Source organism: Babylonia areolata, chromosome 6 (genome assembly GCF_041734735.1).
Source record: "Babylonia areolata isolate BAREFJ2019XMU chromosome 6, ASM4173473v1, whole genome shotgun sequence".
Taxonomy (NCBI): Eukaryota; Metazoa; Mollusca; class Gastropoda; order Neogastropoda; family Buccinidae; genus Babylonia; species Babylonia areolata.
The window spans coordinates 49700512-49717107 of NC_134881.1; the positions used below are offsets into that span (position 1 = coordinate 49700512).

The following is a 16596-nucleotide window of genomic DNA, read 5'->3' on the forward strand; positions in this document are numbered from 1 at the left end:
TAACGCTGCTGATTCTCTGTTTTTAATGTTGCATTGCTTTCTTCTGCTTCTCTCTTCAGTTCAGTGCAGTGGGAACATAGATTGTTTTCACAGGACCATTTAAGCCAACACTAAACAGTAAGAACATGGCTTCAAACAAGTGTTTGTGTGTGGCAACAGACAAGCCACTTAAGTGTGACTGACCTAGCTGGTGTCTCCAAATCAAGTTTATAGAATTATCGCTATAACCAACTTACATTAGGGGAGTGACCCTCCAACCTCACATCGTATGGGGTGTTAACCCCAACTTCTGAAGCTTGGTCAACAGTAACTCCCCTGTTGACAGCCCTTGATCACAATAGGCAATAAAAAATAGATTCGTCCAGTCCAGCTTTCTCGCTGCTCTAGGTCTACTGGTCAATGACCTTTACCCTTACACAAGAGTTGCATAACCCTGCCTTTAAAACACTTACGAAACAGCTCGAGATTTGTAAATAACTTCATTAGCTCTGCTCACAAAGGAGACATGGCATAGCTTTCAGTTTCCTTCTGAGACTTTTTTGTTGTTGTTTGTTTGTTGTTGTTTTGTTTTTGTTTGTTTTCTTTCTTTCTTTTTTTCACTTGTTGTTACATAGGAAAGAAAGTTTGCATCTTGCATCATAGTGTGTTTGCATCTTGCATCATGTAGGGTAAGTGCTGTTTGTGTGGTTGGCAGGTCATACACAACTTTTCTGTTCATGGCATGATTTCCAAAGCCTGTCAGATTTTTCTTTGAGTAGTGTTGGTTTCTATGTTCAAGATCAAATGCTGTCCCATATTTAACCAATGTTTTTGCCCTCTCTGAACACACACACACACACACACACACACACACACACACACACACACACACACACAAAATGTTGGAATTTGTATTGTTTCTGGATTTGACAGGAAGAACGGGTGAATGCTTAGGATGAATCTTCTTTGCGATTTAATCAGACTGCCTTTTTAGTTTTACTGAACAGTGACTTGATTGTGAAGTGACAGCTAATGCTATCATCTGTTTAAGGTTTGTTGGTCGTCCAGGGAAGTACAGTACTATCTTCAAAGCTCGCCAAGAGGAGGTCAGTATATCGCACTGCTCACTGGTGATGCTTGAATTATTGCACATGGCATGACACATTCCCAGAGTGCTGCTTCATTGGCCACTTCTATCCCCAAACCCTGCTAACTAGAGAACCCTATCATCACCCCTTAGGTCATGGCCAGTGGAGACAGCAAGTGAGCATCTGGCTGTGTTCCAGGCACACATATATTCCAGTATATCATTGATTATGTTTAACACATACATGCACGTAAGTGGTTTGTTTTGTTTTTTAATCTGTTGTTTGTTCATATTTGAGATATGTAGTTGCATGCACACGTGTGTATCCACTTATTTTAAAGTTACTTTGTTGTTTCTTTTCAGTATCTTTCTTCTTTATTGTATATTGAAAATGTATATCAATCCATGTTAGTCATTGACATTTGTCCTCCACCCTCCACCTCCCCACACCCTTCTCTACCATTCCCATCTTCGTGTTTTTCAGATTTAACACCAGAATATTCCTTCATAGTGATGCTATAATGTTGGATGAAGTGTAAGTGGTGATTGTGTTTCAGTGTGAGGCAGGAGGGTGTCTGATAGAGCTGTGTATCCAGCTGGCCATCATCATGGTGGGCAAACAGCTCATCCAGAACAACCTCATTGAGATTGTTGTGCCGTGAGTCACTCTGTCACTCTCCTCTCCTTTTCCTTCGTCTGATCCGTTGATCCATACAAAGCTCAGCCAGTCAGAAAGTGAACATTTACTGAAAAAGATAGTTTGGGCATTTCTTCAAGAAATGATATTCATGATTTTTCATTGATAATTCAAATGTGAAATGGATTAGGCATTTAAACACTTTTTTATGAATAAGCTTAAATGTGAATACAGAATTGAAGAACCTAATTCTAAACTGACTACAGGTCTGCATTGAGCTATTATGTGTTTAAGCCTGACCTATGAGACCAGATCTCTGCTGCCATTAATACACAAGTAGAAAAATTTGCTGGTTAGAAACAAGCAGTAAATGAGGGGATCAAGCAAGTCAGAGTGGAGCTGTCACAGCTGGACAATTCTTCTTCTTCTTCTTTTGCGTTCCCCGTGATCATGTTCTCAGACTAGCAGTCCTATCCTGGAAATGAAGGTGGTGGTCTTGATGAGGTCTTCTTTGGTGCCCCAGAGCTTTTCTGCCAGTGTGGCTCCATAAGGCCACTGCTGCGTCTGTGCATCTTGATACAGGGGGCAGGACTGCAGGATGTGCTCCGGGGTTTGTGGGCCTGTCTTACACGGGCAGTCAGGAGTGTGTGACAGCTTTATTCGGTACATGTGGTCTCGCAGGCAGCAGTGCCCTGTGCATAGTCGGAATATGATTGTCTGCTGGAATCGCTGCAGATGAGGCATCTGGTCATCAGGTGGATGGCTATGTTGTTGCTGGAATGTGTTTTTGAATTTTCGTTTGACCAGAGTTTTTGCCTCCCTGTATGAGACTGGCTGGTTTGCTCCAGTCTGCTGCCAGACTTGGCCAGTCTGTCCGCCTCCTCGTTTCCTGCCAGACCACAGTGGGCACTGGACAGCGACGTGTGTGTGTAGCGAGAGATCGCCAAGCAGGCGCTGTGTGTCTCTTTCCAACTGCTCACTGGGTGACTGCAATTTTTGGATGGCTGATTTGCAGTCTGTCAGGCGGGTGTTGGTCTGCTTTGATCAGTCTGGCAGCTTCTCTCAGAGCAGTAAGTTCGGCCCGGTAGTTTGACGAGCGTCCACCCGCAGGCAGAGAGTGTGTGGAGGTGTGGCCATCTGGGTGACTGATGTAGATTCCACTTCCTCCATTCTTAATGGCTGCATCAGCAGATCCATCAGTGTAGATGCAAGTCCACACTGAGGCGTTGTACTTTGCGTGCAGCATCTCCAGCCTGAGGGTCTTCAGCATGTAGTCTGGCTGGTCTCCCTTGCTGGTCACTCCTGGCACGTCTGTAGCGTAGAACATGCCGTCCTGCTGAAGATTCCATTCTTCTATGTCCTATGGTTGCTTCAAGGGTGATGATGGGAGTGGATTTCAGTCCCCCAGTGATGATCCGCATGCTTGTGTTTTGCACTTTGGCCAGCCTGCTTGTGTTGGTTTGTGCAGCAGTGGCCCAGGCTGATGATCCGTATTCCATTACTGGGCGGATGTTGCCTGTGTATACCTGTTTGAGGATGGTGTTGTTGGCTCCCCATTTGGTGCCCGCTAGTTTCTTCATGAGGGACAGCCTTTTTGTAGCCCTCTTTTCTGTCTCTTTGATGTGGGGGTTCCATGTCAATCTCCTGTCCAGTTTGACACCGACGTAGGTTGGTGTGTCTTCTTGTGGAATTTGCTGGTTGTTGACCGTCAGTTTGATGTTCTCAGTAGTGGTGGAAAGAGAAAAACAGGTGGCCACTGTCTTGAGACTGTTGATGGTGACACACCAGTCCTGCGCCCATTTTGAGGTGTTGTTCAGGGCGTCCTGACTGTTGCTGTTGAGGTGGACTGAGCGTTATTCCACATTGCAAAGTCATCAGCATGCAAGGCTTGGGAAATGTGGGTGGTCAGGCCTTGTGTGATGTCGTTGATGAAGACGACAAAGAGGGTGGGAGAGATAACGCCTCCCTGTGGGACTCCTTCCCTGATGGTGATTTTGTGACTCAGGCTGCTGTTGAGCTTGATTCTTGCCGTTCTGTGGCTCAGGAAGCTTTTGACCCAGTTGAACATATGCCCTGTCACTCCCATAGTCGATAGCTTCTGGAGGAGGCCTAGTTTCCACACCTTATCAAAGGCCTTGGATAGGTCTATGAATGTGGCGATAACTTTCTTCTTCTCCTGGAAGACGTTCTCTATTGACAGTGCCAAGTGGATGAGCTGGTCTTCAGTGTTTCTATTTTTCCTGAAGGCCGTCTGTTCTTTGGTGATCAGGTTGTTGGTTTCTAGGTGCCACATCAGTCGTTTGTTGACCATGCACTCGAGAGTCTTGCCGAGGCAGCTGAGCAAGCTGATGGGTCTGTAGCTGTTCTTGTTCTTGGGGTTTTTCTCCTTTTTCAGAATAGGGATGATGGTGGCTTCCTTCCACGCTGATGGGAAGATACCAGCATTCCACGACTGGTTAAAGAGCTCAAGTAGCTTCTGTCTAGCAGATGGCCCAAGGTGCTTGATCATTTCGTTGCAGGCTCCGTCTTTGCCTGGGGCTTTCTTGTTCTGGAGCTTCTTGATTGCATCGTTGAGTTCTGCCTTGGTAAAGTTTGAGGTCATGGTTGGGGACGTGATGGTCTGCAGCTGAGTCTGATTCTGAGCTGGACAATAAAACAGGCTTCAGACTATTGCCGATCCAGCACTATCAACTTTTTATATGAAGTCTACAACAGAGACTGCTGGACCAGGATTAGAATGTTCAGCCAGTGCAGATACTGTTCAGGCTCCATGAACAACAAAAGTCACTCAGCCCTAAAAAGGCACTTTTGCTACAAGGAACATGATTTGATTCTCTGTCTTGTGAAAGGAACAGAGGCCAAGCTTCACAATTTTTTTCTGTCAATTTCTCAGTAAAATTCAAACTGCACCTCCTCCTTTTCACCCTGCCCAAGAAAAAAAATCCAATTTTAAAGATTTCATGAATAAGATTTTCAAAAATTATCTGACAAAGATAAAAGTATACCAGAAGACTGATTTTATTCCTTATCAACTCAAATATATCTAGATGATGGCAATACATAAAGTAAGATTATTCATAAAATATGAATATAGATAGGTGATTTTAACTTTGTGATATGTTAAGATCTGTGCGGGATGTTGATCAAAGATTTACCCTGACCCATTTCCCATGGACTGAGAGGAGTGAAACAGTTATTAGTTTTTCTCTACATAAGTACCACCAAGGGTGCCACACTTCTCCCGTCGCTTAACCCCTAGGCTGCCTGCATGACGAGATAACTTGTCATGGCAAGCATGTATGCTTCGCTGCCACAATGACGAGATAACTCGTCATCGAAATATTCTGACTTTTCCCTGGTTTGCATTCACTTTGTTGACAAAAATAGTGGTAGCTTTAGCCTGGGGAATCTCTCTAGATTCTATTCATAGCTAGAAACCCCATCTACATCATGAAGCAGTCCTTTATTTGAACGTTTTGGTTGGGTCACTGTCCAAGTGTTTGCCTGACTTCTCTCCTCGCTCGCTCAACAAAATGTCAGACTGACGCCGTGCTCAAGACATGCGATCGTGGCAAACTAAATCAACCAAGATTTCTTTCTTTAGCTGATGCTCAGAAAGAATTAAAGCGTAAATTCGAAGGAGAAGATAGTGATGAACATTTATAGGACGATCTGATAGAAAATAAAGGGAGCAATCAAGAGAGTGGCCAAGATGCGACTGTCAGTGAATGATGTCAGCTGTACAGATGTTAGCAGACGACAGAAGATAACCGAATTAGCAGCAGAGCGATATTCTTGGAACGCAGCCAACGCGGTCTGATGAGAACTGAATCAAGTGACCGTGTGAGAGGGGTGAGGAGGAGGGGGGTGGAGACTGAGGGGGCGTGGCCTCACATCCATCTTATCACTTGGAGAAGTCACAATGTATTGTGTATCTATCTCTTAAAAAATGTATATATATTGTGGTTGTTCTAGTATGATTTTGTGTTTGCAGATATCCATTTGTCCAGACTACCTGACTAATGTTTGTAATGAAAAAGTTGAAAATGTGACAAAAAACAAAACACTGATTTCAAAACAACAGCATGTCACTAAAAATATATAAAATGGGAAAACAGCATGTGTTTTGTATTCTTTATTCATTTACCTTTCAGAAAATATATACTTTTATGGGTCTTTCTCCAATAACAAAGAGCACAGAATTTTTGGAAAATTTATACCCGTTTTTTGTGAAAAATACCCTGGCAAATAGATTTCAATTAAATTTTATTTTCCTGGCAGTGAAAGGGTTAATGCAGCTGTAAAGACCTTGCCTATAGAAGTCTGCAGGTTGTGCCTGAAGCCATGACTTGACCTTGAAAATATGCGTTTCATCTTCTGGGAAGTGCTTGCCCTTCAAAAATGACGTCATGGTTGGAAAGAGGTGGATGTCAGATGGTGTGATGTTTGGAGAGCAAGGGGGGAGGAAGGATTTCATAGCTGCAGGATTGTGCTTCTGTCTGGACAACATGTAAGTTGTGAATCAGAGGTTGACACCTTTGGTCAGCATGGGACACCTCTCGGTTTTGATGGCCTCCTGCAGTTTCTGCAGTACTGAAGTGTAGTATGTTCCGGTAATTGTGGTACCCTTTGCCAGGAAATCCATCATCAAGACTCCACACTGGTCCCAAAAGACTGTGAGCATGACCTTGTCCGCAGAGGGTTGGACATGTGCCTTCTTCGGAGGAGGTGAGTCAAAATGCTTCCATTGCTTTGACTGGGCTTTAGTCTGGATCATAGTGATGGACCCGTGTTTTGTCCTGCATGGTAAGTCGGTTGAAGAAGTCCTCCTGGTTTTCTTGGCACATGGCCAAAAGAGCCTGGGAGCACGTGACTCGTTCCTGCTTCTGGAAAGGTGTGAGCAACAGGGGAATCAATCATGCAGACAACTTCCACACTGGTAAAAGAGAAACTGCAATGAGTTCAGAGATGCAAGTTACCACGTGAACTATAGAGATCTGGTTTATGATACATGTGCAATTTCACCCTCCTACAACAACCAGAAGTCAGGGGAAATCTTTAATGAATGTCACCAGTATATGTTATTTCAGGAGAGTCACATTGCCAAACAGAAATCAATAAACTGAGAGAGAGTGTCTATGACGGGCGCAATAGCCGAATGGTAAAAGTGTTTGACTTTCAATCTGAGGGTCCCGGGTTCGAATCTCGGTGACGGTGCCTGGTGGGTAAAGGGTGGAGATTTTTTCCATCTCCCAGGTCAACATATGTGCAGACCTGCTTGTGCCTGAACCCCCTTCATGTGTATATGTAAACAGAAGATCAAATACACATGTTAAAGATCCTGTAATCCATTTCAGCGTTCGGTGGGTTGTACACACCGAAAAAAGGAGTATGGCTGCCTACATGGCGGGGTAAATAAACAAAAGGGTCATACACGTGAAATGTTAAATGTCTGTCTGAGTGTGCATGTGTGTGTGCCTGAAATCTGATTGAATGACACAGGAAATGAGTGACGAGCGCCCAGTGGCAGCCGTCAGTCGGCTCTACCCAGGTAGGCAGCTTGTTGTGCAAATGAACTCCGTGTTTATAAAGCGCTTAGAGCTTGTTCTCCGACCGAGGATAGTCGCTGTATAAGTATCCATATCAGTCAATCAGTCAATCAATGACTTGGGTTAAACTGAGATCTTTTCATGACAAACCGTTTACTTGGACCAGACCAAATCATTTTCTTGCCTATCATTTAGACAGTGATCAAATACTTAAACTATGCAGGGCTTGCAACAGTTTCTTGGTAGCAAAATACTTGTCATAGAGCAGTTATTACAGAACTACTCTAATTTTATACATGATCCTGGACTTTGGAGTTTGAATAGTTCTTAGATAAATGCAACCTTTATCACAAAAATGAACGAATTATTACACAGTGTGTAACAAATCTGAGTAAGAATAAAATAGGTAGAAGATGGAGAGTAAAATACAAAAAATATGTTCAGGATTAGAAAGAAATTGAGTCAAGAATAATATGACTAGAATTCAAAAAGATAACGATGAGATTATCGATAATCAAGCTGATGTCTTAAATGAACAAGTAGTTTTTTTGTTTTGTTTTTTTACCTTTCCGTACATGAGTAGAAACATCGTACAAAAGAGACCAGTTTTTTTTTTGCTGCTGATTTTTGCTCTCTCTCTCTCTCTCTCTCTCTCTCACACACACACACACACACACACACACACACACCTTTCAAACATCCCAACTGCCCCCCACCCCCCAAACCCCCAATTACAGTCTCTCTTGGCCTGTGTTCAGAAATATGTGTATGTGTTAAAGTGATTATTTAGTGTGCGTGTTACTATCTGATAACTTGGGCAGGTTGCCGGTGACTTGGTCCCAACCGTTGCTTGTAAACAAATCAAGGGAAAGTACCCAGTTCCTTAATTACTAAGGGAAGTCACTGTAGATTGCACATCGCGATCGATGTCATCAAGTGTTACATCTCCCTCTCTTTTGAAATGTTTTTACAAGTCTGATTTGAGTGACCAGCCATCGTGGCGAAGTGCTTAGTGTCCTGAACTGATGGCTGGGAGGACGCGGGTTCAAATTGCAGCGGAGGTGGGTTTTTTGGCTCGTGGTCAGCTCTTACCCAAAGTTGAGTGTGCTATGGGCTTAAATGGGGAGACTGGGACCACACAGTTGAGTGTCATCCACTTCAGGATGCGTCTTTGGGTGTGTTGGTTTTGGGTGTGTTGGTCTAATTACCTGACCAACACTGCAAGTGTCTGTATCTCTTGGGCCTGGTTAACGCTGGGATATCATTATGACAGGAAGCGTAGAGTACAGCCTTGTTACACAGTCCCAAACCAAAATGGACCTCCAAAGCAACATCGTCATCGTCATCGTCATCGTCATCCTCCATCATCATCAATATGAACAAAACAGTCTGTGGCCTTCCATACCCTGCTCTCATGGTGACCTCAGTTTCGGTACCCCTCCACTTCTGTGCTTGGGGTGAGTCCTGTCAATGTTTTCAGTGTCAGCAGATTCATGGGGGGCTGTTGTTTGGGGAATGTAGTGGCGATCTCCACTCTGGGAGGGACACTCACTCAGTCTGGCTCTGCGACTAAGCCATTATTGTCGTTAGTGGGGGGCTTAGTAGGTGGTGTCCTAAGTACGTTAAATCAGAACAGGCACCACTGAACACCACCAAAGTGACTCAGCAGCAGTGCAGGGTCTCCTCTGGTGTGTGGCTTCCTGGCAACCTAACATCAATGGTTCCCTGTGGACAGCTGACGCTGGAACTGTGACGGACGAACCCGGGTGTGGCCATATATGAGGAAATCTAAATGAGCGGCGTGGGAGTAATGCCACTGAAATGGTGCAGATGATGGGGCAGCAAAAAAAAAAAAAAAAGAAAAGAAAAGAAAAAAAGTCTAATTTCAGTGTTTTTTTCACTGGTCGGCCACATCTTGTTTTGAAGGTGTTGGTGCATGGTATCATTTTCTTGTATATGGCCAAGGGAATGACATTCACTTGTGTGCCAGTATCTATTTTGAATCTGACAGTATCCCCTGTGTTGATAGATATGTTGGCATAGACTGTGTCTTGTTTGTCTTCCACTGGTTAATGTGTTGATGAATAGATTTTCTTCCTCTTCTTCACTGTCTTCCATGGTATGTACTGTTCTCCTTCTATGTGGATTGTTCTGGTTTTGTCTTTTCTTTGCCATATACACTGTAGATCAGTGGTTGTATTCATGGCAGTAATGGCAAATTTGACCAAAAGCAGGGCATTCTCAAGGTCCATGTTTGCCTCCACAGTTTCTGCAGCTGGCAGTTTTGTTAAATGTCCAGTCTGGTGGATTTTTGGTTGAGAAAGTTTTGTCCTTGTATTGGGGAATTTGTTTTGATTTTGAAATGATATCAACACCTGCTGATGCTCTTTCATTCTCCATTGTTTGTAAGTACGGTTTTGTAGCTTCATGTGTGGTGGCTATGTCTATTGCTGTGTCCATTGTCAGAATGTCTCCTTGTATCAAAAGTTTTTCTCGTGTATCTTGAGAGAGAAAGCCTGAGACAGTTTTGTCACGTACCTTTTCATCAGGTTTGTCATATTTGCAATCTTTGACAAGGTTTCTCAAATATGTCACAAAGTTGTCGTAAGTTTCTCCGTTTTGCTGTTTTCTTTCTTTGAAGTGTATCTCGCAAAGACAGTGTTCTTCTTGGGTGCCTAGTGTTCTTTAAATTTGTTTGTTATTGTTGTAACATTCTTGCTGTCTGCTTCAGACATGTTCCATGAATTAAAAATGTTTCTTCCTGTTTCTCCAACCCATATCAGAAGATATGCAGCTCGGTCTTCCTGACTGCGATGTCTAAGGGGTCCTTTAAACGTAAGAATGGCAAATTGTTCGAACTTTCTCCACTCTTCACAGAGGTTCTTGGCATTCCAATTAATGGAATGATTTTGCTGTGAATAATAAAAAAAAAATTAAAAATCACTAAAAGCAGAAAATGTATGTCAGTGAATTGCTGTTAAAGGTAGTGAATAAAGTTCACATTCTTTGGTTATTTTGGTTGATGAATCACAAGTCCCGAACGTTGTTGACAAAGCTTGGGGAGTATTCAATGTTTTTCATGTCTGTGCTGAGCAAGCTATATACCTGTTTGAATGGTGTTTGTGATCGATAATACTTTCGTCAGCTAGTTTAAATAAGCTAGGTCGTTGTTTCTGACACCATCTAAAAATGTATATGTGTTTGTCGCGCCCTGACCCTCCTGGGACGGGACCTACCTTCTCACGCAGAAGGAATCAGGAACTTTAAAAGTTAAACAAAGTTTTATTCCCCAACAAACAATTGCAAATACAAATAAATGACAAAGAAAACCCCCAAACAAAAATATACTGTTACAAACTATGGCATACAACACTCATGCAGTCAAAGCACACACATGCATGCACACACTCACACCACACACACACACGTATACATGTTCACACACATACAACTTGGATACCGAGTGATGACTGATGACGAAAGTCGATGATGTCCCTTCTGGGAACGTGAGGGAAAGAAGGGGAGGGGACAAACACAAATCTTGACCTCTCACCTACCCCTGACCGCAGACGGCGAGCGGCACTGTCGAAGGGGTTGGTGGACGAGCTGGATGGATGAAGTTCTACACTTGAAGTTGAGCAACGACTGTGATGATGGACAATTTGAAGATAGGTGAAGGGGCGTTGTTGTGGGAGGGTCAAAAGGGTGTGGTTGGACCGGGAAACGGGAACCAATTTGGTGGGGCGGAAGGGAATGAATGGGCTGTAGTGTCCGCGCTCAACTCAGGACACCATTGCAGTCAGGCGAAGAGATGCTGACTTGTTTGCCGTCCCAGCAGACCCAGGCGGAAAAGAAAAATACCAAGAACAGGAACGGGCCTAAAAGGCCAACATTACTATGACAGTAATATAACGAACTAGTATAAACATTTGGAAAACGATTTTAAGAAGAATTCAATTATGTTATCAGCGTTAATAGTGCTGCACTTGGCAAAAATGGCTCAGTTCCGATAAATGGTTTACATAAAACCCAACTACAAACAACAACAACAACAACCGCTACTACTACTACTACCACTACTGCCACCACCACCACTTCTACTGCCACTACTTAGGAAATGAACTTTCCGAGACCTGTTACGATACGGGAAAAATTACAACAATGAATTTTACTAAAATCCCCCCAAATACTAGGATGAGTAATGATTTAACCCTTTCGCTGCCAGGAAAATAAGATTTAAGTGAAATCTATTTGCCAGGGTTTTTTCACAAAAAACGGGTATAAATTTTCCAAAAATTCTGTGCTCTTTGTTATTGGAGAAAGACCCATAAAAGTATATATTTTCTGAAAGGTAAATGAATAAAGAATACAAAACACATGCTGTTTTCCCATTTTATATATTTTTAGTGACATGCTGTTGTTTTGAAATCAGTGTTTTGTTTTTTGTCACATTTTCAACTTGTTCATTACAAACATTAGTCAGGTAATTTGCACAAAAACATCATATTTTCTGGACAAATGGATATCACTCACTGACAGTCGCATCTTGGCCACTCTCTTGATTGCTCCCTTTATTTTCTATCAGATCGTCCTATAAATGTTCATCACTATCTTCTCCTTCGAATTTACGCTTCAATTCTTTCTGAGCATCAGCTAAAGAAAGAAATCATGGTTGATTTAGTTCGTCACGATCGCATGTCTTGAGCACGGCGTCAGTCCGACATTTTGTTGAGCGAGCGAGGAGAGAAGTCAGGCAAACACTTGGACAGTGACCCAACCAAAACGTTCAAATAAAGGACTGCTTCATGACGTAGATGGGGTTTCTAGCTATGAATAGAATCTAGAGAGATTCCCCAGGCTAAAGCTACCACTATTTTTGCCAAGGAAGTGAATGCAAACCAGGGAAAAGTCAGAATATTTCGATGACGAGTTATCTCGTCATGCAGGCAGCGAAGCATACATGCTTGCCATGACGAGTTATCTCGTCATGCAGGCAGCCTAGGGGTTAATAAAGTGCAACAAGAAAATCAGTTAACCACGTATAACATCAAACAAGCTAGCCAACCACTTTTAAACTTTACAGAATCATTTCGAAAGAGACCCCTTCCTATTTATCCAATGTCACATTCACACAAAAAAAACCAAGAACATTTAAATGTTTAACTGAACATAAATACTGGCTACTCACATGGAACAACTTGTTCCCCTGGTGGACTTGGTTAGTCAGGAAAACCCGACCTCAACACACACAGGTGTCATACAGAACTGGGCAAGACATATTGCCACACAGAGAACATCCACTTGGATGTTACCTTTGAGAGCTCTACCGCGCATCTGCCTTCCAAAAACCAGTTCTATAATTTCAGCTGCTGCTGCCCTGAGTACAGCTTAATGGAAATAAAAAACCCAGCATGTGAAAACCCAAGAAATTACACTATATGAAACTCCAGCACAAAAACAACAGGCATTCGAAGTTATACATGAAACAAATCCATCCACACACAGGCACACAAAATAGGAAAAAGATCAAAAGGTAAGAAATGTTATCTATCTCGCGACACATCCCACCACTAAGACAAAACTACCTGTTTTGTTATGACAGCAAAGAGCAAGATGATTTTTAACCATAAACAGGAATCAAATAATTAAAAATTATCCACTCAAATATTCAGCACCACTTCTGGGTATTTTACCACATTGTCGACTGAAACCAATATGTACCTATGGCCTCTTTCTGAAGCTGGTGTTATGGGACCCATCAAACCTTCAGCCACACTTCGGAAATGGTTCATTCCGTAAAGGCGCCTTTTCCTGAGGGGCTTTCTCTATGATGCCTCGAGTTGTTCTTTGGCACTGGCCACAGGAAGAACAGTATCTTCTTACGTCAACACACATGCCAGGCCAATAAAAAGATCACCATACCCTTTCCAGAGTTTTCTTGGCAGCCATGTGTCCTGTCCTAACAGAATCATGGGCAAGGTGCATGACTTCTCGCAGGGACTTGGGAACAACAAGCTGGCTGTACGACCCCGTGGGTCCTGAGTAAACCCGATAGAGAAGCTTCTTCCTCTTCTCGAAGTGTACAGTACAACTTCTAACCTTGAACTGTTGCCCAGACTCTGCATTCTCGCGCACGCTCTTCAATGTATCATCTTCTTGTTGCATCTGGAAAACTTGCTCTGGCCAAATCTGTCCGATCAGTGGCTTTGATGCAGGCAAAGGTTTTTCAGAGACCTGCCTTTTGTGTGTCATGGCTCTGGTTCCAACGGATCTTGCCTCAGGAACAACGCTGTACACTGGGACTCGACACTCTCTACCTGGCTCAAGTTCCACCTGATTCCCAATAATGACAGGAACCAAAGAGTTTTTCATGAACAGAGCCAGGGCTTTCCCGGTAAAGAAAGGTGAATCCAGCATAACATAGGCAGTGTCACAAAGCTCTCGGTGCCCCGTTGATGCTAATGTGATGCACTTCTTTTCTCCAGTGAAAGTTTCAGGAATGACCAACCCACTATCTATCTCGTATTATTAGGGAATCGGTCCCGGTATCTCTCAGTGCTTCTACCTTCCTCCTGTTCCGTTCAAATGTACCATGCAGCGAGGGTGGAAAACCTTTGCACTACACCTTTCGCAAAGTGCAGGAACCTTTTGTACTTGTTTTTGTGGCGAGCTTAACACCGTGGCCGCCATTTTTCAGTCTTTTTTCATGTGACCTGGTTTTTTTACATCTAAAGCATAAACCCTTCTCTCTTGCAACCTTGAGGGAGTCTGACTCTGAACCCACTAACCCAGAATCTTCAACCTTGTCATCTTGCTGTCCTTTACTTGGGCTGCTGAGCATCCCAGACATCTTGACCTTCCGAGTAGACTTTTTGGCCTCAACGACGACGTCTGCAGCTCGAGCCACTTCCTGGATGTTGGCTGGTTGTCGCTCTCTGACCCTGATGGCTAAATCAGTGGACAGGGTCTCCATGAACTGCTCAGCTATGATAAGGTCTTTCAAATCCTCTACCTTGTTTACATCCTTATTGGATAAGCTGGCCCATTTATGAAAATAACTGTTCAGTCTTACAATAAATGGTTCGAAAGTTTCGCCCGTTTATTTACAAGCCTCTCTAAACTTCCGACAATAGCCCTCTGCTGTAAGGTTAAACCTTTTCATCAGTGCAGCACGCAGACTATCGTAATTATTCTGTTCTTCAGGACGGAGGGCAAAGTAGAGGGATCTTGCAATACCCGTAAGGTAAGGCAGCAGGTGACTTGACCACATTTCCTTTTCCCACCCCTGTAGCTCAGCTATCTTCTCGAACTGGTTTAGGTAGTCATCCACATTATCTCTGTCCTCTAAGGGATTCAGTTTCAGACCCTCAATTCTCCTTTCCCTTCTCAGCCGTTCCTCATCTTCATGCTTCCTTTGAGCCTCTTCAGCCTCGATCCATTTCTCCTGATGTACTATGTCAGCTTTCCTTCTTTCATCTTCTCGGTGTAAAAGCAGTTTCCAGCGCTTTTCTTCTCTCTCTTCCTGCATCTTTCTCTCATTTCTTCTCTCTCTTCCTGCATCTTTAGTCTCATTTCTTCTCTATCCTGCTGAGCCTGTAGGATATGGACCAATACTGCGGAGATGTCAGTGGCTGGAGCTGACGCTGGACTGAACTGTGAGCTGGGATCAGTCTTGATCTCTCGCTCCACTTCTCTCTCACCAGGTCTGACAGAATCAATCACCTGACTAATGCCTCTTGATCTACCCCAGCCAGTTGAACCCTTCCCATACCTGCTGAGAGGTGTTTCCTGCAATGGAGTTCTGGGACCTAACTACTCTTGAGCCAGATCCCCAGGTTCTACAACACCCTGTTTACTCGCCATTGCCATAGACCGTGTAACATCCTAAAAAGTCTAAGAAAACAAAAGGAAAATCGATCTTCAGTCAAGACAACCACTTTGGTCTACAATCCAGTTATCAGATTTGAAAATAACACCATTTGAAAACAAGAGATATATATACGTAATGTATGGGGGAAAAAAAACCCTTAACCTTTACACAACAACAAGTTCCTGAGCGAAATGAAAATCAAGTACACGGCATCTCCACCATTGTCGCACCCCGATCCTCCTGGGACGGGACCTACCTTCTCACACAGAAGGAATCAGGAACTTTAAAAGTTAAACAAAGTTTTATTCCCCAACAAACAATTGCAAATACAAATAAATGACAAAGAAAACCCCCAAACAAAAATATACTGTTACAAACTATGGCATACAACACTCATGCAATAAAAACACACACATGCACGTGCACACTCACACCACACACACACACGTACTCATGTTCACACACATACAACTTGGATACCGAGTGATGATTGATGACGAAAGTCGATGATGTCCCTTCTGGGAACGTGAGGGAAAGAAGGGGAGGGGACAAACACAAATCTTGACCTCTCACCTACCCCTGACCGCAGACGGCGAGCGGCACTGTCGAAGGGGTTGGTGGACGAGCTGGATGGATGAAGTTCTACACTTGAAGTTGAGCAACGACTGTGATGACGGACGATTTGAAGATAGGTGAAGGGGCGTTGTTGTGGGAGGGTCAAAAGGGTGTGGTTGGACCGGGAAACGGGAACCAATTTGGTGGGGCGGAAGGGAATGAATGGGCTGTAGTGTCCGCGCTCAACTCAGGACACCATTGCAGTCAGGCGAAGAGATGCTGACTTGTTTGCCGTCCCAGCAGACCCAGGCGGAAAAGAAAAATACCAAGAACAGGAACGGGCCTAAAAGGCCAACATTACTATGACAGTAATATAACGAACTAGTATAAACATTTGAAAAATGATTTTAAGATGAATTCAATTATGTTATCAGCGTTAATAGTGCTGCACTTGGCAAAAATGGCTCAGTTCCGATAAATGGTTTACATAAAACCCAACTACAAACAACAACAACAACAACCGCTACTACTACTACTACTACTACCACTACTGCCACCACCACCACTTCTACTGCCACTACTTGGGAAATGAACTTTCCGAGACCTGTTACGATACGGGAAAAATTACAACAATGAATTTTACTAAAATCCCCCCAAATACTAGGATGAGTAATGATTTAACCCTTTCGCTGCCAGGAAAATAAGATTTAAGTGAAATCTATTTGCCAGGGTTTTTTCACAAAAAACGGGTATAAATTTTCCAAAAATTCTGTGCTCTTTGTTATTGGAGAAAGACCCATAAAAGTATATATTTTCTGAAAGGTAAATGAATAAAGAATACAAAACACATGCTGTTTTCCCATTTTATATATTTTTAGTGACATGCTGTTGTTTTGAAATCAGTGTTTTGTTTTTTGTC

At 43.2% G+C, this 16596-nt stretch overlaps 1 protein-coding gene across 5 annotated transcripts in view; it reads left to right on the plus strand.

The window, feature by feature from the left end:
• The window catches only part of LOC143283114 (anoctamin-1-like), a 358246-nt gene that overhangs the window by 253041 nt on the left and 88609 nt on the right, over positions 1–16596 (plus strand). For all 5 annotated transcript variants that reach the window (XM_076589234.1, XM_076589235.1, XM_076589232.1 and 2 more), the window contains 2 exons: positions 1031–1085; positions 1624–1724. In XM_076589234.1, the coding sequence (XP_076445349.1) occupies positions 1031–1085; positions 1624–1724 (156 nt within the window). The remainder of the gene's footprint in view (positions 1–1030; positions 1086–1623; positions 1725–16596) is intronic.